The sequence below is a fragment of the Mus caroli genome, chromosome 11 (genome assembly GCF_900094665.2).
Source record: "Mus caroli chromosome 11, CAROLI_EIJ_v1.1, whole genome shotgun sequence".
Lineage (NCBI taxonomy): Eukaryota > Metazoa > Chordata > Mammalia > Rodentia > Muridae > Mus > Mus caroli.
In genome coordinates, this window is record NC_034580.1 from 30,081,024 (window position 1) to 30,107,320 (window position 26,297).

The following is a 26,297-nucleotide window of genomic DNA, read 5'->3' on the forward strand; positions in this document are numbered from 1 at the left end:
AGAGAGAGAGAGAGAGACAGAGAGAGAGAGACAGAGAGACAGAGAGAGAGACAGAGAGAGAGACAGAGAGAGAGACAGAGAGAGAGACAGAGAGACAGAGAGAGACCGAGAGAGACAGAGAGGCAGAGAGAGATGCTGTGGCCCACAGTGAAGCACTAGAGCCTCTAGTTCTAAGGAGTTTAACTAAAGGTATGGAGGATAGATTTGTTTTATTGCCAGTGAATATTACAGGAGAGGATAAAGGGAGTATCTATCAGACTATCAGACTTTGGGGCAAATCTGCTGATATCCAAACTCTACCTAAGTTATTATAACCATGAAGAACTAAACCTTCCAAGGTTTAGTTGAAAGGGAGGAGGCTGGTGAGTCAGACAGGGCCGTGTGTTCTCTAAAGGCTTAATTTCTAATGGACATTTTTTAAAGGAAGTTTTGAGTTCATAGCAAAACTGAGCAGAATGTACAAAGTACCCCTCAAGTCCTCCCCAACCCCCAGTTCCTGTTGGAGACCATACCATGAGAAAGCGAACTTTTTACTGTCTCCAACCCTGACAAGCCAAATGGCCTTGTGCTAGGAGCCGGTTGTCACTCCCTTCTCCCTGTTCCCTTCCTGGCACCTGAGGCTATAAAATCTGAATTATAGTACCCTCTTTCCTATCTCTTCCTGACTCCCATGACATCCAAGGACATGAGTTACATGTTGAGCCTGGCCTATCACCCAAGGCTGTTAAGGGGATCTATGTTCCGGAGATAAGACGCAGAGTGCCCGCCGCCTGGAGCCTGACTTCGGCCCTCATGTCAGCAGATGCCCACTTCTTTGTTCTTTGTTAATTCCCCCTCAACCCCTCCCTATTCCCCTTGATGTATGCTTTAAAACCCAGCATTTCATCCTAGTAAACTGAGACCTTGACAACTCTTTGCTTGGTCTCTGCTTCTTCTTTCCCTCCTTCCCATTTTCTCCCAGGTTTGCGCCCCCCCCCCTTGCACCCACGAATAACTGAGTCCTGCGGGACGGGATAAGTTCCCATCAGAATCAGTTCATTTTTACACTGTGCTAATTCAGCTGTGCCAGGCACAGGAAACACATGCTACATTTGGTATGAATTTAAGATCTTTATTTTGCTCGAGATTTTCTTGGGATGGAGAGAGCTGTTCAACCAGATGCCAGGAGCAACCTGGTTGTTGAGTGTATCAGGGCGAACCTTCCTCTTCAAAGTATCTCTGAACTGCTGATTTAGATCTTTCATTGGCTGGCTGTGGAATCTGCCTTTCCTTCTCTTTCTCTTCCTCATGCCCCCCTACCATCTCCCCACTTAACAAAATAACTCTGGTAGGCAGGAAGAACCTTTGTTGGTCTCATTTTACTATGAAAGTTTGGGAGAGCTTGGGTATCAGAAGATTGGCCCAAAGTCTAACCTTTAACCTCTATGCCTTTAATTTGGGGAAGATGGAATAAATTCTAGAAACAGGAACCATACAACAAGGACAAGTGGCTGACCTTCCTCAACACCCCAGATCTTCAAATGCCTTGAATACAGATTATGAATTTTTCCAAGCCCAAATGTATATCCAGTTGCTGTAGCAAACGCTGGCGACTCAGGGACAGTTGGGTGTAGTGTGGACAGTGGGAGCCTGTGTTTGCATTTTGCTTTCTACATTTCAATTTCAGCATAAGACAGTACATCCCTGAATACCTAAGGATCATGTGAAGATACTCAAAGATGAGGCCACGTGCTCTCATCACAGTGGACTCTCACAGGTTAAGAAGCAGGGGATAAAGAGGAGCTAAGAAGCCAAATGTCCACCATCAAGGAGAACATGCTGTGAGCCTCATGTTGGGTGCTGCTCACACAGCTGCTCAAAGCTGAATCTCTAGGTGGCCAGCTCAGTCCGAAGACCTGGAGATAAAATCAGGCTGAAGCATCTCTAATTCAAGTTTTGCACTTGAGATTGAGGTGACTTCACTAAATTGTAATGCACAGGAGCAGGCCAAGTCAGAACACAGCCCTGCTGACTTCCAGCCTCTCCTTCTCTCACACAGCCCTTCCATACAGCTAATAGCTGAGCTGAAAACAGTTACTGCCAGTGAGAGTGATGACACTTCACCTGTGAGCTCTTTACTAAATACCAGACTCTCTGCCTCGTGAGTGAATTGTTCCACTTAATACTCAGAGCAAAGCACCGAGGAGACCATGCTGTGTCTGCCTTTGATAGAAGAGAGCCAGATGCTGTGAGGGGTAAAGTGTCCTGGTGGAGGTGGCAACTTCAGGTCCTGATAAAGGCCTTTGCTCTGAACAACTATTCTGGGCTGTACCTAACTAGAGAATGGGAAGCCTTTCCTTCAATAATTTTCCCTCTTCAGCTGAAGCTGTAATTAGAGCCTCATTTGCCTTTGGGTAATTGGCTTCCCTTTTTGCTCTGTTGTCTGGTTCCACTCAGCAATCTTTCCAGGCTCGCTGATGTCACGCAGAAAACTTCCACTGGCTACCTGGGACTACTGGGGTTTCTCAGTGCCCAGTGCCTTCCATATTGGATCTCTCCAGTTCCAGCTCAATAAAATCTCAGTTTGCTTTGTGCTGAGTTTATTACAGAAAGAAGGAGAAGAGAAAGGCTTATGTGAAAGTGTGTGTGTACCTGCGCACACATGCACAAATACACAGCTGTGTGCACAGGTGTGAGGGTGTTGCAGGTGTGAACATGTGCATGGGCATGCATGCGTGCATGCGTGTGTGTGTGTGTGTGTGTGTGTGTGTGTGTGTGTGTGTGTAATGAGGCGGAATAAGAAAGAATCAAACTCCTAGACACCCCTGAGAAATCTGGGTGACATTCATGACCAACTTTAATGCCAATGAGCAGAGAGTATGATGATTTGTCAATTAAAGGTAGACATTTCAGTAAGTTTCTAGATTAAGATAGAATGAATTTATGTGCCTGTAAGTAACAAAATGTAATATTAGTTATGGATCACTGATATGAATATGGATCCCTGAAAATATAATGTGAACACATTTCCAGTAGCTTTCAGCAGATGACAAACCTGGTCAAAGTGTACCCTGGTTACACAAAATATACAAGATAAATAAAACAGAGGTGAGTTACAAAGAATGTCATCATAGATACATTAATACATCTTCAAGTATTCTATAGTAATCTCACAATGTTCAGATGACAACACAACCTTCTATTAATTGTCATTTTTCCAGCTCAGAAGAACATCTGCAGAGATGCCCGACAGACAGAGCATTGTATACCTCACAGCATGGATGCCCTTGCTAAGAAAGAATTAACCCTGAATTCTCCTGAAATTTGAGATGAGGCTGTCTATATCTCTGACCCTCCAGGGAACTCAAAGATAACACCCCCACCACACTCCTCTTGGCTCCTTACTTCTGGGTAACAACATCCTGCCTCCTCTGTAAACTTATCCCCAACATTGGGAAACCCTGTTCTCTCTGAATTCTGCTGAGAGCCATTTTCATGGGATAAACATCATTTATAAAATTGCGTTCACGAATGCATAATACATTTATGAAAAATTCTACACATTTATCAAAGCCTTATAAACTGAATTTACAGAGGCAGCTGATGTCCTGTATCTGTGAATGGTGTGGCTCAGTCTGTAGCATTCAAAACTAGACCAGCAGAATTCAAGAAAAACTCCCACGGAACTACTCTCCAAAGATGTGTCAAACAAGGCAAGAAGAAGCTGGAACTAACTGGCTTTGCCCTCCTCACCCCAACCATCACCTCTCCCTATCACTCTCCTCTAACTAAGCATCACTGAGCATTTCCACTCTTGTTTTCTTAGCCAAATATTCCTCTGTATACTGACCTTTGGGATATACAAGGAAGAATCAAAGGAAGGCCAAATGGTACAGTGTTTTAAAGGAAAATGTAAACAACAACAACAAACCATATTTGCCTGTGCTAAAACTTCCTGCCGGTTGAATAGGTGGATAGAAAATGTGTTGTTAAGACATTGGAAGTTTGGAAGTATCTATTTGATGAGTTAGACAGGATCTCACCCTCTTCCTCATTTGCACTGCTTGCCTGAGTCAGGCAGGCACAAGTTTAGAGACATTTTGGAGTATATCTTTTCTCCTGCAGTGTAAGCTTCCTGGGACCAAAACTCATTGTCCACGTCCACATGCCATAAAGCATGGAGGTTCAGAAGATGTTCCAGAAACCAGGCAGATTCCAACAGGAAGACTGGCCCTGCCTCACCGACACGTAACTGTTGGCAAGGTCTCTAACTTTCCATTGCTGCACCTGTCCAATGGGGATAAGACCCACACTGTGGTGGATATGGAGGTCATTAAAGAAGATTGTGAGTGGGCAGCTTTATGCAGAGAGTGCCCCAAAATAGCAGTCAGGTAAGTGGTAGCCACAGAAGCCTGTGCCACTGGGTTCCTATTATGTTTGCATGCTCCCCACATATATATTTTTAAATTTTAAAGAAATATTATTTCAACAGAAATGAATCAGTAGCTCGATTTCAATTCAATCATACTGTAATCTTACCGAATCTTCTATTTAGGAAAATATCAGGGATAAAAAAAGCAAAATTAAACATTAGCAGTCAACCTAAAAGCCACAGAATGTTCTAAAAGCTGCCTCACTATAATTCAAATGGATCGTGACTCCAGTTTCACAGTGAGAACTAAAACCAGGATGTTGAGGTAAACGTAAAACCTCACAAGCCTGTATGTGAACACCCACATCATGTGTGCTTCCACGGACAGAACCACTTTAACATTTGAAAAGAGTTACGGGTAAGGGTGGCATGAACTGCCATTTAACAACCTAGGGTATTTTCTACCCTAAGTTAATCGTGCTTCACAGTGCCATTAGAACATGTCATTTTAAGTATTTTTTGTAAGTTCAAGAGGAATTTTTTTCTTTGATTTAACTCCAATATGTTTTTTTAACTTCAGCACCCACCTTTCCCCCAAAAGACACTTTTATAAACGTCTCCTGGATTTGTTCTACAGCTTATTAAACCACTCTCCTCTCTGATTCTGGATCTGAAGCCTTCTCTCTGAGACTCTCTGCAATCAGTCACAAATGGGAAGAAAAGGTGGGAGGGGGAGTTCTCAGATCTGCGGAGGGACGAGCACCTGGAGCCGGATATGGCTCTGTAACACAGCAGTGCAGACCGGGCAAAATGGCCTCCCTATTTAAAGATCTTTGATGCCTCTAAATGTTCTGATGAGAAGCTTAAATCTTCAAAACTCAAGGACACTTTCTTGAAGAAACAAAATTTGCTCTAATGCTTGAGTCCTTTGAACTTGTCTAGGGCCCTGAGATGATGGGCTACGGGATCTAAAGGCAATATAAATCTCTCTTCGTCTGAAACAGCTTCTGTGAAATGGTCCCACTCCTTGACGTAAATGCTGGAAGGGATTCAGGAATATTATCGTGACTTGCGGGATGATATTTTAGATAGATTTTCATTGTTGGCATCATTCTAGAAGACTTTGTCCAAGCTCATGATTACTTAAGGGGTCATGCGGTTTGCTGAAGCTCACACAAGAGCTTATTGAGTGAGCTAACACACATGACTATTACACTCAGTGCCTACTGCATATTAAGCACTCAGTAAATCTCAGCTGCTGATGCTGATGCTGATGAAACTGTTGCTGTCACAACAGAGGTTTCCCTATTCCCAGTTCAATGTTGTTTTGTGAGATGTATAAAGAAACTCTATAACTCTATATAGGCTCTAGCAAGTTTTTGGCAAAAGGAAAATTATTTCTTTCATAACTGAGCAAGTCTAAGCTTGCAGAAGGTTAAGTGCTATGTCTTGGTACATAATTCCCATGATGCTCATCTCACTCTAGAGCCGAATATGGAGATGCCCTGGTGGGAAGAGACTAACCCTTTTTCCTGAGGACCTGGAGAGCTAGCATACTGTGGACAAGGGATTAAGTCCAGACTGTGGGAAATCCTGCTCTGAGCCTCCAACTAGCACACTGAACCCAAAATATAAAATTACATTGGCACGGAAAAGGAGAAACTGGGAAACATGGATAAGAGAGAAGAAAAAAAATACCAGATTTGTGTGTGAGATCAAACCAAGGTATAAACTCACAGTCGGGTTAAGAAGCTACAAGTCATAAATAAAACTATAAGACTCTTAATAAAATATATACAAATATATTTTGACTTTGTAATTGAGAAAGATTTCTGAAGCATGAAATAAAGAGATTTTGCTATTAAAATGATTGATGAAGTAATAATTTCTCTTCCCAAAACTGTATCTTAAAATGAAAAGAATAGTTAGAAATAGAATATTTATAAGTCAGCAAAATACGAGTGTGAAGAATATGTAATATAGACAAGGATCAGGGAAAGAAATACAAATCTTTGACTATGAAATGTTCCCCATGGATCCATAGAGCTGAACTCTTGACCCCCAGCTAGTGGTCCTATTTTGGAAGATGGTGGAAACTTTTTGAGGTAGGAGGATGTGGGTCACCAGGTTTTTATGATTTAGCCTCACTTGCAATCTGCTTTCTGCTCCTGACTGCAGATGAAGTGTGAAGAACCACACCTCCCACTCCTACCACCATCCTTTCCCCACCACGATGGACTTTAACCACCAAAACTGTAAGCCAAAATAAACTCTCCCTCATTGAACTTGTTTCTTCTTAGGGATCATGTCACTACAGCATAAAGATATATAACTAATAATGCAACAATTAATACAATAAAATGGGTACAATTTGTAAACAGGCATACAAATTACATGTAGCAAAGAAACACCGAGAAAGGAGGCTATAGCAGTAGTGATCAGGAGAACATACACTGAGAGACCGAGGACCTAGCTTAAGGCCATTTCATTGACAGAAAAAAAAAATGGGCTAGTACTATGTTCAGGAGAGTATATGGATTCATGGGATGTATTCTGGGTGCCTGGTAGAAACATACTTAGAAACAGTCACCTTTGTCAACTAGTTTGGCATTATCTTCTATCATGAAATACTCAGATCCCCTAAGACCATCAAAGTACAAGACCATCAACATTTATGCATTCCTTCTCCCAGCACCACCGAGAAAGTTAGCAGTTGCTTATCTATAACTGTGACTCTCCTCTTGCTAGTGAGCAGCAGGGTTCTCCAATCCACTCATTATCTTGCCGCTCCCCTTCTTATGCAATACTAGTGAGCCTGTATCTATTCTGAGTGTTGTGACCTAAGCAAATCTTCCAGTACTTAGAACCCTCGAAGAACTTCCTCAGTATTTACAAGACTATCCATATCAGCAAAGCTTACAAGAAAAAAAATGGCAACAAATGTTTAAAACCAAATGCTTAAAATGGAATAGATTAATTAATTTCCTCACACCACAGATCTTCTCAGTCCCCCAAACAACGAACTCTAGCAGCCTATGAAATATATGGATCTTAGGAAAGTCTTAAATAGAAAAGTTTCCCAGCTATCAATAGTTCAAAAGTTCATAAAACCACAACACTCAGAATAGATACAGGCTCACTCGTATTGCATAAGAAGGGGAGCGGCAAGATAATGAGTGGATTGGAGAATCCTGCTGCTCACTAGCAAGAGGAGAGTCACGGTTATCGATAAGCAACTGCTAACTTTCTCGGTGATGCTGGGAGAAGGAATGGGTAAATGTTGCTGGTCTTGTACTTTGATGGTTCTTCTTTTTCCCACCCTTTGTCCCCCTCAGTCCAGTTTACTCTCTATCACTAGATAGGAGATAAAGAAGAGTAGAGAGTAGAGAGAGAAATAGAGATGGATCTAATTTACTTCCTTTTGTGTCTACTTTGAGCATGACTACTCACAAACCATACAACTATCCCCTCTCCCCCACCCTCCGACCCCAGAACAATCACCAGCCACCAGCCTCCCCCCCCCCAACAGCCAACAGCCAATAGCCCCACCTCTCAGGGGCTCTAGCATTTAAATACCTTTGAAAAATTCCCAGAATTCCAAACATCACACAATCATAGAAACTATCTGAAGCTGGCAAAACCATGCCTTGGCAAGAGCATGAGGCAAATCACAGTCATCTGCTAAGGTTAGTCTGAAGCAGCCACATATCACCACACCTGGGATTAAAATGAAAACACATTCTTATAACATCTCTGTGGTTTTTTTAAAGAAACCAAAAGTTCCACTACAGATAGCTGCTAATTGTGCTATTAGTGATAACAAATTCAGTCCATTGTGTGGGAAGTGGATGAAGTCCTGTGTAAATATGTGTTGCTGATATGAGTATGGCCACATCTAGGACCCAGTGCTTCAGACTCATAGGAATGACAACGCTTCCTCTGCATCAGGCTCAAAGGAAATTGCCAAACTTGCCCTGATTCATCTGCAGGTATTTGACATGCACTGAAGCTTACAACCAGAGGCTGCTCACCTACAGAGAGAGACCTCCCACCACGATTATCCAACCTGCTCTCCTCCATGAGCTGTATATAATAAGCCCACCACTCAGTTCAGATGTATATGATGTATGCACTGAGCTTCTGGACTGCTAGTGAGTATCAAAGTGTGCAGCAATAGACCCCAGCTGTTCAGTACATGTGTTAGTGTATCTCTCCTTTCTTCACCTCACATCACACCAGTTAGGTCCATCTCTATGCTGTGCAGGTCACGACAATGTAGATCAATAAAGGCAAACCTGTGACAACCAATGATGCAATGATGAGGTGGATTAGGAGTCAGGAGCCACTACTGCTCAACCTGTGACAACTAGTGATGCTGTGATGAGGTGGACTAGGAGTCAGGAGCCACTGCTGCTCCAGTCGCCTACAACTGAGATGCTTGCTTCCCTTGTATTTTTCCTTCTCTTTCTTTCTTGTTCTTGTTTTGTTTTTTATTTGTTTGTTTTGTTGTTGTTGTTGTTTGTATACTAGCCTTCATTGAACCATGGTGTGGTCTTCTGTAACATCCAAGCAAACACTCAAGAGTTGGTGTCATTAACCCCTAAGCAGACAGTGCACACAATGAGATAAACAGATCCTTTTCATCACCAGAGATCTGAGCGAAGAAGGCTGAAAGGAAGGACTGGGTGCCGGGAGTAAGGCAAGCTCTGCTTGGTGGGATCTGATTCTGCCTATCCCTTCCTCATTTGAGGCTCCAGGAGCTGTGCTTCACCCTGGATAGGGGCCCAGCCCCTTTAAAAGAATCACTGTAAAGACTGACATCATGCATACCCCCAAATCCCTCCCTAGACTTTTAGGACCTGCATGTTTGGTGTAGGGTCTGGGATGCTACCATTTAGACAGGATCTCAGCTGCATTGAAGCTTTAAGGAATCTCTCTCAGAGAACTGACACCTTGTTTTGCTCTCTTTGCGAACCCAAGATGTACTTCCGAACATATTAAACTTTCTACTGCCACATCACCCTTCAATTCTGTTTCCCTTTTATAGCCCCAGAGAAAGAGCTAAGGAAGAGAACAAGACAGAAGGGGCAGGCCAGCTGCTCTTTCATCTGGCATGAAGACCTGAAGCCACAGATATGAGTACCTAAAATCCATCCTTAGGCAAAATCCTCAGGGAAAGCTGTTATAAATAATTTTTAAAGGAAATGCCAACGGCAGTCTTTCTTCTCTGTCCTAAATGAATACCTGGGCATGGTTCAGATGTCATTTGGGAGAGATGGGGCGGATTACTTTCTAAACCTAGAACCATAAGGCACCTCTAATTTTAATTTAAAGTTGCCATTGTATAAAGACAAAACCAAAGGAAGGTGAAAATCACAGAAATTAAAGCAAGCAGTTTCGTCTTCAATGCACATGGGGTGTGGGGACACTATGTGCAGAGTTCTGATACTTGTCCCCCAGCAGGGTCCTACACCTGACCTGCAGCAGGATAGGGAAAGTGTTGAATGGGACCAAACCGAATTGCAAGAGCCATGGGGGGGAGGGGCGCTGGAGATGGTGAGTGTTGTTGTAGATGACTCTGTGCTGCCTGTATTTTGATGCTAATTCTCTTCATCCAGGAGAGGTTGTCTGGAATATGGAATGAGTCATGTACTCAGGTGACTTCTTGTGAACCTCCCCAAATGAATAAAGGGATAAATCACTGGGTGAATAGGCGGAACTTCCAGGTTGGACAGAGGGACAAAGGAAGTAGGAGAGAGTCAGGGACTTTGGATCGAGGATAGCAAACTGGCAAGATGTAGCTGCTAGTGTCTCCTGGTTTCCAGGTGGATCTACCAGGATTCGCCACCAGAGATATTAGGATTACAAGATTAGAATTCTAGTTGTTGTGCCCAGAGATTGAGTTATCATTGTTTCTGAACAAAGTTTGTGTGGTGTTTTTCTTCTCCCCTGGCTCAACTGGGTTCCAGAGAAAAAGGTACAGTGGCAAAGTAGTGGGTTTGCCTGATGTGCACTACAAAGGTCGTGGGGGTTTCAATGCATGAGGTTGGTATGGTAGCGACATGCCAGTGGGAACTTAGCAAGTTGGGTGGAGATGAGAACACCCCACTGGTGCCGTGTGGCCTGCCAGTGCCTGGAGTAGTGCACGATATTGATGGTCTTTTTAATAATTCCTGCAACAGAGTTTACCTGTCATGACAGGAGGGAATGGGAAGGCTGAAAAACTACAGGCAGTACACAAAGAGCTGAAGTATACAAAGGTGTATAAGGCAGATGGGAATGCAGGCCGACCATAAGGCTAGAGCCTGTCCTAGGTGTGGGCTGGGAACACACACACACACACACACACACACACACACACACACACACACATTTTTCTTTCAACCAAGCCTGATCTTAGCGTTCTACTGAGACTGCTGCAGGTGAGCTGCAGGTTTCACCCCTACAAGGCCCAGGGCCAACATCTATCAGAGTGAGGAGCTCATCACTTGGAACATGGGTGGCTGGGGACAATGGAAGAGATTAATCTCCCTCACGGGTATTGGTGAGACGTGGTTTCAAATGCGAAAGAAAACACTTGTAACACAAATAAAATACTAAAACAAGACATGATAGAGAAGGGAAAAAGAGATGGATTTTGATTTTTAGATGATTTTAAAACCCATGTTCTAAATCCAGTTCTAAAACTTAGTAGCAGTAAGAGGCAGGGATGATCTCAAAAAAGGCTCCTGGAGTGCAAACTTCCCATCCCAGGTCTCCTCCAATGAGGTAGGCAGTATGGCTCTACCTAGAAGATTGTTGGTGGAATGGGCAGATGTCACTGCAGTCTGAGATAGATAAGTGCCACTCTGCCCTGTCCTCCGCCATCCTCCTTCTGTGAGATAACCAACTGCATCAACTTCCAGAGAGATACACTTTCACAATGTTCCACCCACTGGGATTTGAGGAAAGATTTGTCATACCAGAACCACATAGCTCAATACCCTAAAAAAGCAATTTATTGTGTATCCTTTGGTCTCATTGTCATGGAAATGTTCTGGCTTTCTAGGTTTCAGTTATTCCAAATGTAAGATAAGGACGATAACACATAAGATAGGATAGATAACCCCGTTCTAAACAATACTTAGTGAATGGCTGACTCTTAAAGTTTTTTTAATGTGTGTGTGGATATGAATTTATGTGTACTAAGTGTGAAAGCCAGAGACCATTGCATCTCCTAAAACTAGGGTCATAGGTGGGAGTGAGTCATCTAATAGGGATGATGGGAAACAACCCTGGGTTCCTCTGGAAAAGCAGTAAGCACTCTTGGCTGGTGAGGCATCTCTCCAACTTCCATGGCTGGCATTTATTTCACTGATATGACTCTCCAACAGGATGCTGTTATTATGCTAGGGTTATTAAAATCATACAGCAGACACAGCAGATACTTTTTAAATACCTATTTAGCCTATCTTAGGCTTCCTGCTCATTATTTTATATATGCTTATGCAGTTTTGCCATGAGAGAAATTAAAACTCAGTGAGACCGCTCATTTAAAGCAACACAGCGAGTAAGTGGTCCAGCCAGAACCCAGAGAGAAGGGTGTTCTAGAGCAAAGTCTCTAATGCTCAGTGATATCATGGCCACATGGTTTCAGAAATAAAACTGGAGGCTCAGAGCTGATCTGATGTTTGACAAGAAAGTTGTAAGAAGCAGGGTGTGTGTGTGTGTGTGTGTGTGTGTATGTGTGTGAGTGTTTGTGAGTGTGTGTGTGTGAGTGTGTGTATGTGTGTGTGAGAGTGTATGTATGTGTGAGTGTGTGTGAGTGTGTGTGTATGTGTGTGTGAGTGTGTATATGTGTGTGTACGTGTTTGTATGTGTGTGTGAGAGTGTTTGTGAGTGTATGTGTGTGTATGTGTGTGTATGTGTGTGTGTATGTGTGTGTGAGTGTGTGTGTGTGCGTGTGTGTATGCGTGTGTGTGAGAGTGTATGTATGTGTGTGAGTGTGTGTGAGAGTGTATGTATGTGTGAGTGTGTGTGAGTGTGTGTGTATGTGTGTGTGAGTGTGTATATGTGTGTGTGTACCTGTTTGTATGTGTGTGTGAGAGTGTTTGTGAGTGTATGTGTGTGTGAGTGTGTGTATGTGTGTGTATGTGTGTGTATATGTGTGTGTGTGCGTGTGTGTATGCGTGTGTGTGAGAGTGCATGTATGTGTGTGAGTGTGTGTGAGTGTGTGTGTATGTGTGAGTGTGTGAGTGTGTGTGTGATGGTTAGAAAGTGCATATGGTGTTAGGCACAAAAGCTCTTGCTTCTTCTCTGTACTTGTAACAGTCCCCTGGCCAGTGTGCAGTGTCACTTGAGAACATGGCAGCCCTAGACACTTGGCAAAGGACAGGGATAGGACTCAAAGATAGTTATTCCACAATAGCCAACAGGCATCTTGTGTTGTTCTCCCTTCTGCCTCTCCAGGAGACCCAACCGCTAAAGCAAGACTGTAGAAGAGCTTCCAACCTCTGACCCATCTGCTCCCTCTTGCTCCCTTCTGTTTTGGAAGTGAGCAGCGTGGATAGTCAGGCAGCTTACACTGACCAGATGGGGCATGTGATTGGCTGGATGGCAGCCTGCCTGAGAGGTTAGTTCTACATAGACAGAGCCACACTACAGGTACTGACAGCTGGCTTTCCCATAGACCCTTGCAAGCTGTCCAGGTGGATTTGGCAAGTTCTCCTCCCTCCCCAACTCCAGGCAAGTCTGGTCTTGTGCTGAAGAAGGTGCAGATCAGAATCTTGGGTTCTCCTGCTGTGGTAAAACCACCAACAGAGGGACAGTCACACACAGTGAGTGGGTCAACTTTACCATGCCCAGGGTAACAAGCCACATGATGATACCTAATCTGTATGACAACTTTGTAGGACCTGGGAGAGCAGCCCTACTTTACAGGTGAGAAGATGAAGTCCACTAGAATTGAGTTGCTCAATCACATGGGTCAAGTAAATTGAGGCCAATGGAGATTAAAGATCTTTATAGAAAAAAGTGGAGGGGGTCTCCTGTGTATTTTAAAGGAAGCATGAGAGACAAGAGAGGGCAGTGGGGCATTGGAATATGATCTAAGTATCTTATATTCAGGCATGCAAAATGGCATAATGAGCCCTATTTCTTTGTACAATTGATATATGTTTTAAATGAGTTTTCTGTGATAAACCAGAGAGGACAGCCACCAACTGTCTGCAACTTTGTAGTTACATGATGTGAGGGGAAAAAAGGGGGGACTCAGACTCCGTGCCCAAGCTGGACCTGCCTCCTATGTGCATAGTAAACAGACCTTTGACAAAAATACTCCAAGAAAACAATTTTTAAAAATAGAGGGAAAAGACATACAAATCCAAATTGGGAAGAACATACAGATCTGGGGCTTCTACTCAGTAATTTCCGTGTTTGAGAAAGAGGGAGTTTTGGGGGACACAGGAGTCTTAGCAAGTATCAAACACAAAAAGATAGCCTTCCTGCAAGAAATCTGAAAGTCTGGGCAGAAGTTCGAATGATGCCTGGAGAATGAAAACTACCCACAAATCCAACTTTGCCCGGAGTCCTTTAAATAGCTTGCCCATGTCATTACCTTACACGTTTTTGAGATAGGCACTATTTTTTTTATCATTTCCAATTTATAGCTAAGCTTACTGAGGACCAGAGAGGTTTAAGGAAATCACCCATAGTCACACAGCTGACAAGAGACTGAGCCAGGAATAAAAACTATGGTCGACTGTAACCCATGTGCCAGCACTATCCATCCTACATTCTAACATTACACCCCAGGTTCCAATAAAGTAATATGTCAAAAAGCTCAGCACAGCGCTTACAAGTCTTCCAGCTCCTAGACTAGGTGATGATACAATACAAATGTTCCAGACTGCAGGTCCAAGCTAATGCCATTGACAATACTCCCGGCAATTTTGCACATCTGGCAGTTAAATGAGTGAAGCTCAAAGCAAATCATGTCCCGGAGGCACAGGACACTCCACAGGGTGAATAACAGGAATCTCATTACAGGCAGAAAATCAAACTCATCTGATGTAGGGGTTGAAAGAGAGATACTCACCCAAGAGCAACGGACCCCAGGATGTCCCCATGAATTCAGACTTGATTCCCTTTGAACTTGAGGACATGAGAAGCTTAGGAGGGAAGCTTCCCTCCTCGCTTCTTTTGTTAAGAGGGCTCACTCAGCCAATGCATCCTGTGAGACACATTACCAGGAAGCTTGGTGTAAAAGCTCATTGTCTTCATTTGTGAGCCAAGGGTGGAAGACTAAGCCTTCCTTTGCAGACTAGAAAAGTGATTCCCCCACAGGACACTTTGTTTTTGAAGGTAAAGAGATACTTTTGTATCTCTTTTGTAGCTGTGTGCCACTCCAGGGTTGGCCTTTTGTCAATTGGCTTTAATGGGGGGTACTTTCTACTGAATCTAAACCTTAGACATACAGCAGGATAGGTAGCAGTCTGTCTTGTGATTCTATGAAATCTTGGAGGCCTCCTCTTGGCCCAGGAAATGGGGCTTTGAGCAGCACAGAAGAGCCAAGCAGCCTCATTTCTACTGCCTGTGCAGAGCCAGCTATATGCAGCTAGTACCATCCTCGCCATATTTCTCAGTCTTCATCTAAGCTCTCTCCACTCTCCAAAGTCCTGCTTGGAGCTGCCAGCATAGGAAGGGTTAGATCTATCTCAAAACGTTCCGAGTGAGGGCAAGCAGCAGATTTGGATATGGAGTTGGAGCTTTTGAAAACACAGGCTTCTCCCTTTGAAAAGCCAATGACATTTAAAAACACAGCTATGAGAATTCACCTCCCTTAGTCCACTCTGTGACCACGCATCTGTCTAAATGTCAGGAAGTGGCATGAACATGCTTTCTCCTAATCTTTCCTGAACTCCAAGCAGGTGATTCCTATAGCAGTTGGGCATGCACCATGTTAACCAGGCATTGGGGGAGGGGGAGTAATCATCTTTACAGTGAAGTGGTTCCTGAATATTTCTGTGATTATGAGGTAATTTGCATAAATATTCAAGTTTTGCTCTTTGAATAAATTCCAGTTGGGTAACAGAACAGCTGATCCCCTGTATATGAAGGCCTCTTGTCTCTTTCACAGTTTGCTTCTGGTTTTAGAATTGACATTAGTGTAAATAGAGGAATTTAAAAGCAGAAAGGGCTAGTCTGAGGGCACAGAAAATAATGCTGGCCTCTGACCTCTGAAATGTTTTGAGTTCTTTTTGTTTTTGTTTTTCTCATGGAAAGAGTAACGAGATGCAGAATTTCCAGATAAACAAAGAGTTTACGTGGAACAAATGCATGATTGGTTTAGTGTGATCCCACAGTGCAAAGCTGCTGGGGGGAATGTGGAGGACAAATGTGAACATCTAAGCCTCACACTGTCTTCTCAAACCAGGGCTTTGGACTGCCTGGTTCACTGACTGCAAACAGGGAGTCCCTGTCTCTTCACAGCGACTACTAAAGAACAGGATCACCAACCAAACCTTGCCCAAATCTTCTCCCGTTCCTCTATCTCCCAAAATTATCATTAAACAAAAAAGGCAAAAGGTAGTTACATGAGACTCAGTCATTTAAGGGATGTAGTAAAGAGGAGAGAGAGTGCATGCCTGTAGATGGATGGATTCTATTCTACTTTCAAGGAGCAAATGCAAGAAGCTGGAAGCTAAAGTACCTCCTCGGAGAAGGAACTGTCCAGCGTCTGAAGGACCTTCCTGTGGCACCTTTCATACTTTGTGTTTGGTTGGGTCGGTATATTACCTATTCAAGAATAATTCGCACTTCCTCTAAAGGCTCGAAAATGCTACTAATTCCTACTTAATCAGATTCACTGAGATGGGCCCAGAAATTTGCATTTCAACAAGCTCTCCAGTTTATTCTGACACACTCAAGAACTGCTCAGCTAAAGGTTCCTGCTATTTAAAGAAACTTTACCCACCTCCCTCTAAGTAAAAGACAGCAGTAACAGATGATACAGGGAAAGCTGGCACTCAGCAAATGATGCCAAACCTCTCCACCCATTAAACTGTCTCGAGAAAACTGAACAACGCAGCTTAAGCTTTCTTAAAAATCAATGCAGATTCTAATGCCTACATTGTTCACTGCTTTTGATACCTAGGGAGGAAGAACACTGCCAGCAGAAAGGCACTACAGTGCTGAGCAGGTCTGCCCTCTGGCTCTAGCCTCACACTACAGTGCTGAGCAGGTCTGCCCTCTGGCTCTAGCCTCGCAGAGGGGACCCACCCAGCAGGAACGACCATGCTCACCTTGCTTTTTGAAGAGGTTGCTCTGCACGATCTCATTCATGGACTGAACCTTCTGCTTCTGCAGCTTCACGGGAGGGATGCAGGTGTAGAACTCATACAGGAGCTGGCTGAAGATAAGAAAAATAGGAGTTGGTAGAGGTTAGACCCAAGACCCAAGGTTAGACCTCATGGCACTGAGGATCCAACCTGGACTGTTAGTGCTCTAGGGACAGCATTACGACCACTGTGTCTTCCTTGTAGAGCAGCAGGTAAACAGTGAACCTTCAATGAACATGCCGGTGTTAGCATTGAATAGTAGTAGCATTCAGATGTGAAAATCTGAAAATACCAATAACCCTGAGCACATGTGCTTTACCCATTCTTTGTGTCATAAACCTAACACTATGATGTTTGGAAAAAAGGTATTTCAATCTTTATATTTTAGCTGTTTATTACTTGGGGGTGTTGAGGCAGGCTCTCTTCATGCAGTATAGGCTGATCTTGAACCCATGATTCCTGTATTTTGGTCGAAGTGCTAAGATTACTGGTGAGAACATTATATCAGTCTGACAAGTATGGGAAACTAAGGTTAGAAAGATTAACTAACTTTTCCAAGGTCATGCAGGTAAGACAGCAAAGACAAAAGCATTGCAAACCAGGTTCTGATTTTACTACTGTGTCAGTTTTAGCCAATTGGCTACTAAGGTACATTATTAAATCATTTTATTTTAAAGTGTCTTGTGGCTGGAGAGATGGCTCAGTGGTTAAGAGCATTGATTGTTCTTCCCTAGGTCCTGAGTTCAATTCCCAGCAACCTCAGGGTGGCTCACAACCATCTGTAATGGGCTCCATCCAATGGCCTCTTCTGGTGTGTCTGAAGACAGCTACAGTATACTCACATATATAAAATAAATAAACAAATCTTAAAATATCTTGAATCTGTTAATCCTTTAGAGTAAGTCTTGAGGTCAAAATGGAGTCCTCGGAATTGTTCAGAAGGCTACAGAAAAGTTGTGTGGCTGGAACGAGTGTGGGATATCAGAAAGGAGAGTTGGATAAAGACTTAGCACTCCTTCTCCTGCTATGGTCCCTGTCAGCTCATCATAGAGATCCGCCCCAGTAAATAAACATTTACGTGGTTTGCAATGGGCAATATGGAGATGAGTGGGAAGAAAAGGAGCCAGACTCGGTGAGATGTTGGCCTGACACAGTCTAATGAAGGTCAATATATAACACCAATCAAATGAAATCAAATGCAGTGGGCATAAGAGTTGGAACCAATAATGGCAAAGGGGTACAAGAAGAATGTAGGGGTGGGAGGAATTGATTTCCTATAGACAGGGGTAGTTTTCTTGAATGGGTAACACGAGAAGTCTAATGAATGAGGGGTAAGTACATTGCATAGAAAGGGAGAAGGAAAAGGTGATTAAAAAACAAATCAAAAAACCAACAAACAAAAACAAGCAAGCAAGTAAACAAACAAACAAAACCTACTGGTGCTGCCCCATCCAAAGCCTGAATTAAGTTCAAAGAACAGCAACTGTGGTGATGCCTCACTGTCAAACATTTGTTACGGTCATGGCTGTAAGTGCAGAGGAACTTGCACGAGTGCTTCTAAATCTAAATGTGTTTCCAGGTAAAAAGTTCTTTTTTAAAAATCCTGTTTTATGCTATCTGGAAACATTACTGGATTGAAGGGAAAGTGACAGGTATGGGCCAGACTCAGATGCCCATTCCCACGATATGATCTAATTAAAATCATTTCTTCATCCATGACATGACTGGAGCCAAAAAAGAGAAAGCAAAACGAAGCCAGACTTCATGATCTCTTTCCAGTTTTCAGCTATGGGATTTCCCAAGCAAATGTTGGGACCTAAACCAAACACCATGTTCTGCGTCAGACAAACCTGCATCCACAACTCACACTCAGCATCTTCAGAGACCGATGAGGATGCTTTCATGACATATGGGTTATCATGGAAGCCCGGCACAATGCAACCAAAAGCTCTCATCCTAAGGACCTTGAGCAAGGCTCCTGCTGTGTTCCCTCTCTGACCTGAAGCTGAGAGTTTGTATGGAACCCCCCAGGAGGCCCCTGCTTTTCCTTCCAACCCCTGGTGTGACGGGGGAGCTGGGAGAGAGAACATCACAAGCTCTCACCTGAGCAACTTGGCATCAAAGACTGTTTCCACATCGTGAAGGACTGAAGGGATGTATTTCAAAGCCGCCACCTGCAGGGAACATGAAATAAACATGTGTGGTGCTCGCATCCTCTGTGCTGGTGGTGAGACAGACACTCTGTGACATGATGATGCCGATCAGAGAATGGCCCTGCATCTTAGACAGTGCTGTGGTCACTCAAGGCTCCCAGGCGACTGAAACACAGCTGGCTCAGCCAGTAAACAACCTGCTACACAAATCTAAAGATATGAATTCAGGTCCCCAACACCCCTGTGAAAGTCAGGCGAGGCAGCACATACCTACCCTAGTTACAAGAATATGGAAACAAAGAGATTTCAGATTCTCACCATCTAACCTATTGGCAAGCATTGACACACTCTGTTCTAGCAATAAAACACAAACCAAAAATGACTTAAAGGGTTTATTTCACCTTACAAGTTGCAATGTATTATTGAATGTCAAGGTAGGGACTCAAGCAGGAACATGAAACAGAAGTCATGGATAAATGCTACTTATTGGCTCAGCCCAGACTCACAATTAGCTAGCTTTCTTACACAGGACCACCCGCCCACATAATGGTACTACCTTTAGTAGGCCAGGCTCTCCTAGATCAATTACCCAGACAACGCCGACAGACCTGCCCACGGGCCAATGTGATCTGGGGCGTTCCTTAGTTAAGACTTGCTTTCTCAGATGTCAAGTCCACGCTTAAAGCTAACTGGAATAAACCTGGTCTCAAAAACAAGAATGAAAGAGGAAATAACTGATGTCAATACCTGGACTCCACAAATCCTGTTGGGCATGTATACACACACACACACAGAGGCAAATCACAACTCCTATTTTCAAAAAGGTTAAATGTTGAAAGCACCTTGGCTCTGTGGTTACGTTCAGATTCCATGCCTTCTTAGCCATGTGGCTTTAGACAAAAATATCATCATACACACACACACAAACACAAACTAACAAACACCTCACTAGGTGCTAAGCTTGAATTGGTTTGGTGGTGGCTAGGATGATTTGAAATGAATTATTTACATTTTCTCTCTGCAGCCACTATAGAGGACAGAAAACAGTACACCCGTCAATATCAGTATGCTTTGTCCCAGTGACCAGGCTAAGAAAACTGAGCAGTCAGAGGGGTGAACTACTCCCCATGCCCCTGGACAGGATACAGTTTGCTTATCGGCAAGCAAGCAACAATTTCGGCAGGAGCTATAAGTCACACGGAGGGAATCTAATGACTAAAGGTCTAATAGAAGTGTGTGTCTCCATCTTATTTTCTCCATGCAATTCGTGATGTTAATATGTATCATCCTTGAGCAATCAGTCTAGAATAAACATGGTGAAGATTAATTTCTCCAAGAATATCTTGTGAGCGGGAGAAATGGTTGGGCAGATATACCACCATGCCTGTTGGCTGAGTTCCATCCCTCAGATGTACAGAGTGAGAGGAGGGAACTGACTCCCACAAGTTGTTCTCTGATATCCAGCGCTTGTGCCACGGTGCATACACACACACACATGCACACGCACACGCACACACACACACACACACACACAATATCTCATCCTAGCTGTATATAAATGAGCTTCTTAAATAGTGACTGGCTTTTCTCTGAGAATTAATAATGGAGTTGATGCTGTACCAACACTATAAATATCTTATCTTCTTTATCACTGCCCTGAGGGGGTTATGGGATTTTCAAAGACAGGGATGCCCAGTTGTATCAGGATTCAGTAACCTACTGCATATTGCAGAGTCTGTAACTGTGGAGTCAGAGTATAGATTTGGGGAGCTTCTCTCTGAGCCACACCTGAGACCCCCTAAACAGCCACCTTACTCACACAACAGCCCTTCTCCAATCCTTCATTTTTTCAAATCGCACAAAATAAGGGTAAAGACTGCCCCTCAAGTCCTATATCCTTATCTCAGCTTCAGTCTCTACGCCCCAGAAAAAAAATATATTGTTAAAGTCATATGAGTTTTCTTTTGCACTACTTAGACATGTATGTACATGGACATGTGTGTAATCTTTGTACACACATGTGTATATATATTCAATTGAAGTTGGTTTTGCAGTTAAGTTTTTCCACTAGATCCTTAGCATACTCTCCCCTGGAACACACGCTGTTAATTTTGACCCCCAAGCAGCAATGCCCAATGGGTCCACTATACCTCCTTTACCTTGCCCTGCTCTTGGATCCTAGGCTATTTCCACTTTCCTAATTATAAAAAACACATTTGGGAGACAGTTCATATTTGAAAATACATACACAACTCTGTAAGGATCCCTATAGAACAGATTGCTTGCAGACAAATTAGTGCATCAAGATACATATACATTTTAGTTCTCACCAAATGATCTTGAAAGAGGCAGCAAGCAATTCCTCTCCACTGCATTTCAACTTCCCCAAGTCCTTGCTCACATTGAATATGCAACCTTTTTAATTTTTGTCAGTGTGATAAACAACTTGCTACTGTAATTCTGAAAGTCTTTGGTTGCTAGCTCTGTCAGCCATTTTCTCTACACTTAATAAATATCTGTATTTACTAACTTGCTCATTCATATCTTTTCTCCCATCCTTTCAGTTGATTTTTTTCCTTGCTCAATTGCAGAATTCTCTACACATCAACATCAGTCTTCTTACAGTAACACATTTTACAGGAGTTTCCTGTTGCTTTTCCTGTTGTCTGAGATTATGTTTTAGCTTTGCTTATCGTATCTTTTATTGCACAGAGATATTCTAAATTTGTATGCTGTCAAACATGTCAGACCCTTTTCTTTATATTTACTGAATATGAGGTCTAGAGTTCATTCCTTTTTTTCAACTCTAGATCATAAGAGGAAACAGCCAATGTTTTAAACTAGGGCTTAACAGGCATTCATGACCCACATGATGGTGTGAAGTTTTCTATAGATAAAAGGGAGGTTTGTGACCAATTTCAAGAAATAGTGGTTAAGACAAATATAAACCATGGATATTTTTGTTGTTTTTTTTTTCTATTGAAGAGAAGTCTAGGTTGTAAATACTATGAATCATCGTGACATTCAGTTATGAGGCAGTTATAAGAACACAGGACATCACAACCTAGTCAGGCAAGGACCATCTTGATCAGGATGCACCAACCAGGTGTAAGAAAATTAGATGTCCTCAGGACCCAACACATAAGAGGAAGGGGTGATAGGGTTGAGTGGGTTGGAAGTGATGAATCATTCTTTACTTAGTCTTTATGACACTGTATTAGCAAAAGGAAACACATCTGTGGGTCACACTCTCTCAAATCCAAAGAGGCCCTCAAACTGTGGGTATAACCCAAGAAATACTTGTCTAAGCACTCATAGAAAAGAGGTTCTTTGTTCACTATTAGAACATAGGCCTCACAGAGACCTGGCTATGGATCACAACTCCCCATCTGGTCCCTGCACAAGACTGGGTCCACTTCACATGCCGAAGCCTTAGCTCATTAGGTTGGATAAAGAAGAATGATGTCACAAAAGTTTATCATTATGATGTTCAGCCTATCAGCCCCACTAAGGTAGACCAGATCTCCCCACATCATACCTCCCATATATTGCCCTCATTCTCTAGTGCCTGGATGCAGTACATTATGACTTAACATAATTAAGATAAGATAACTTGCTCTCAGCAAGTTGAGGAACGCCAGAATGTATCTACTGAAGAATTCTGGCTTTTGGGAGCTGAGCCTCACTTTGGAGGTATAAAGTCATTCAACAGTGTCTACATCTCCAGGAGCAGACACAGACCCAAACATCTATACATAGGAGCTCTCTAAGGAGCTGGAAAAGTTTAGCTGAAAGTCTTCACCTTCTGAGTCTCCAGCTCTAGGTTGATAATAATTCAAACAGGCTGTGTAGCTGCTGCCTTTGACCCACAGGAAGGTGGGCAAGTTCATCTGATCCAGTCATCACAACTAAGCAATGGCAAGCCTGTAGTTCTCTTGTTGAGTGGGGAAAGCCTACTTGAAAGATTGGCCAAGAGTACTGTCCAACCTAGCACTGGTCAGAAGACTGTCTATGGCCTTCCCTTGGAATTTCTGAGCTGCTGATGGCAAGTGTTACCAAACTATTCCTAGGAAGAAAGAGGTCAGTCACCTAACTTACCGGAGGCCTCTACTTGATATTTGTCTGAGGCCTGGAAACTGGAACCAGACAGGCTTTGTAGATGTGTAAGTGATCCACGGACAGTAAAGATCAACTGTAACTCTTACTGCTACTTCCCACATTCCTACTGTTACACATCAAGTGAAAGTGTAGACTTTTAATTCCATTCCATAGTGTTCCTATTTTGTAGCATTATTTTAAATACACCCACATGTATGTATGTATGTGTACACACACACACACAGAGAGAGAGAGAGAGAGATACAGTTCCTATATATTTGTATAATAAGACTATTATTCATAGGGTTTCCAGGTAGGAATCAGTACTGGAAAGCTCCTAGGCACCAAATACCTTACATGCAAGTGCTCATTTAATTTTTACAACTATTCTGAGTAGACACTGTCACCACAATTTCAAGTGAGGTAACTGTAGTACATAGATGTTAAATAATTTGCTAGAAGCCATATAGTAACAAGGCAGGATGTGTCCCAGATGGCTCAGCTGACTCTTAACCATCATGCTTTCCTACTGCCCTTCATGCTGAAGGAAAGACATTCTGTCTTCAAAAGTAGGCCATTTTTGTAGGAGACAGAAGGCTGATTTGGGAAAGAAATGGATTAAAACCATCCCTCTATTTTTTCCTTTTCAGTTTTTGAACAGAAGTGTGGCTTTACTGACATTCCTAAAGCAAAGGACCCTCCTCAGCACTTATTAAAAGAATGGCCATCAGGAAAACTTACCAGACTAATAAACCATCTCATAACATCAACTGAATTTCCTTCCTTCCTCAAAATCCAGATATAACCCTTGAGAAGAGACCCAACCCCAACACAATGTATGTCTGTCCCAGATGGAAAGCATAGGAAGACACCGGAAATCAGATCTGTCTAGATCATTGGTTCTCTATCCGTGGATCACATCCCTTTCAGGGGTCAAATAACCCTCTCACAGGAGTTGCCTAGACTATCAGAAAACATGGATACTTATAATAAGATTCATAATAATGGTAAAATTACCTCAACGAAGTAGCAACAAAATGATTTTATGGTTGGGGGTCACCACATCATGAGTAATTGTATTAAAGGGTCATAGCATTAGGAAAGTTAAGAACCACTGCTCTAGATAGATATGACCTAGATCTGACCACCTTAGCCTGGGAGCAAACAGTGGAAATACTAAACAATTGATCTCTAAACTGTGAGATACTTGCATGCTAAGTGTGTCCAGGTATACATTAATCTTACGCCCACCAGGGGCCAGCATTGCTACCAACAGACACAAACACTTCCAAACAGACCTGTGTAGGAGGGATTCACAGTTACAAAACAAAGCCTGACATCTTTCTGGTCCCAGAGTAAACACTAGTCTCTCCCTGCCAAGTTTCAAACCATTTAATTTTAGCCAGAAGACAGATGGTCAAGGTACATGGAAACAGAAAACACCACAGCACTCTTCCCTTAGAGATACTGAACAGTCCTGGAAAAGAGCAGATACTCTGCTGTCTCCAGGTTTGCTCACTGATTGAGTCCTTGGGTGTGAATCCAGGCTGCATACAATTAGAGCTGAGGTTCCTGGCTACCACCAAATCATCACCAAACAACAGTATCCTTTCATTTAACAGTATGTACATCTTGGTTTAGGCACTGAGAAGAGAACTGGAGTACTCTTAAACATGTCTTTTCTGTTTGGGAATTCGGCATCCTGTTGACCCCCAAAGGTTGGCAGGAAGCAATAGGACTTAAAGCAGCAGAATGCAGGCTAGTGATGGAGCTCAGCAATAGAACCTTTGCCTAACAGGGTCATGGCCAAGGATTGGATCCTTGGCTTGGAGAGCAGAGATGAGGACAAGTAGAAGCAACCCACAGTAGCAGCATGAAAAGGCAGGCCATCTGCCCTCAAGTTCAAAGGAAGTTGGGAGTCTTATTGATGGGCTCCTATTTTTCTAACCAGCAAACTGAAAAGAATACAGTTGCCTAACCATTTAGTGTTGAAGACTGCATTAAAAACAAAAAACAAAAAAAAACAGAACAAAAACCTGAACTATTAGTATTTCTATAGCTTTTTGGTTGACACAAATTTTCATAACTGCCTGCCATGGAATCTGTAATTCCCAAACATTACCCCACGTATGGAAGATACAGTTGAGAAATAGGACAACATTAAACAATCACTAATTGCCTGAAGATCTGGAAGAGAATTCCCATCGCTTTTTAATTGTATTTATTCTTACTTTGTGTGCATTGGTGTTCCAGCTGCATGTATATCTGTCTGTGTGAGGGTGTCTAATCCCCTGGAACTAGAGTTATAGACAGTTGTGAGCTGCCATGTGGGTGCTGGGAATTGAACCTGGGTCCTCTTGAAGACTAGCAAGTGCTCTTAACCACTGAGCCATCCCCAAATCCTGCCCCCCCCCCTTTTTGCTGTTAGTACAGAGTATCATTTCTCTGCCCTGAATACATGTTGTAATCTGTGAGCCACTTCTTGGGAATAAACTATTTATTTATTTTCCTGTTAGTTTGGACATTTGGACATTTTCCACCAGTTTGAAAGGGAAAGCAGAGTTGTTCTAAAGCTTGTTGCCTTCATGTGGACATCTGTCCATCTTTCTCTTGTGTAGCTTTCCTTTGCCTTTTGCCATAAAGATTTGGATCTTCAGTGGCGCTATTCTACACCACTGTTGGTGGTAGTATTGATGGCACTCAGCTCTTCTGCAATGTTCATAGCTGTGGTTAAGTTACTCAACCCCTGTGAGTCTTCTTTTGCTCATCTTAAAAGCTGCGATAGAGTGTTTGTATCACAAGGTGTTGCTACAAAGACCAAAGGAGCTAACAATATCTGTAAGGTTTTTACTCAAGAGCATGACATGTAATCAATGATAAAACACAAAAGAAACAAACCCAAACACAATAGGAACAAGACACAAGCCAACGCTTTCATTCATCCCACCAAAAGGTGTTTGAACATTGACTGTTGCCAGAATGTCCCTGCCCTCCTGGACACTCCAACAGCTGTCAGCTTGAATGTCAGAGAGCATGCTAGACAGCAAGGCATTTAATGCATCTATTCATTTAGTTCTACCGAGACCATCAAAATGGGCATTATGCAATATCATGGATTTTGCAAAGGTGGCAATTTGTGACCAGAGTCCCTTAACTCATGGTGCAGCTACATCCAGATCATGAGTGTGTACTGCTGAGCCTGTCAACTCCCCTCACTTTCATCAACCCTTGAGACACAGCTTGTGCACAGACACTCTTTAACATGTGGCCTGTTACTGAAAATACTTGGAAGCGTTTGGCCCAAATCATTCCTGTGATATAGATAAGAATATCGACTATGGACTCAGGAGTGTTTATGACTTCAAATTCTAGCTCCTT

The 26,297-nt window shown here is 42.8% G+C and overlaps 1 protein-coding gene across 1 annotated transcript in view; it reads right to left on the reverse strand.

Moving 5' to 3' along the window:
• Window positions 1-26,297, reverse strand: part of Dock2 (dedicator of cytokinesis 2) — a 558,039-nt gene that overhangs the window by 257,772 nt on the left and 273,970 nt on the right. Inside the window, exons 24-25 of the mRNA XM_021175778.2 lie at window positions 18,772-18,842; window positions 16,633-16,739 (exon numbers count right to left, since the gene is read on the reverse strand). Coding sequence (XP_021031437.1) covers window positions 16,633-16,739; window positions 18,772-18,842 — 178 coding nt within the window. The remainder of the gene's footprint in view (window positions 1-16,632; window positions 16,740-18,771; window positions 18,843-26,297) is intronic.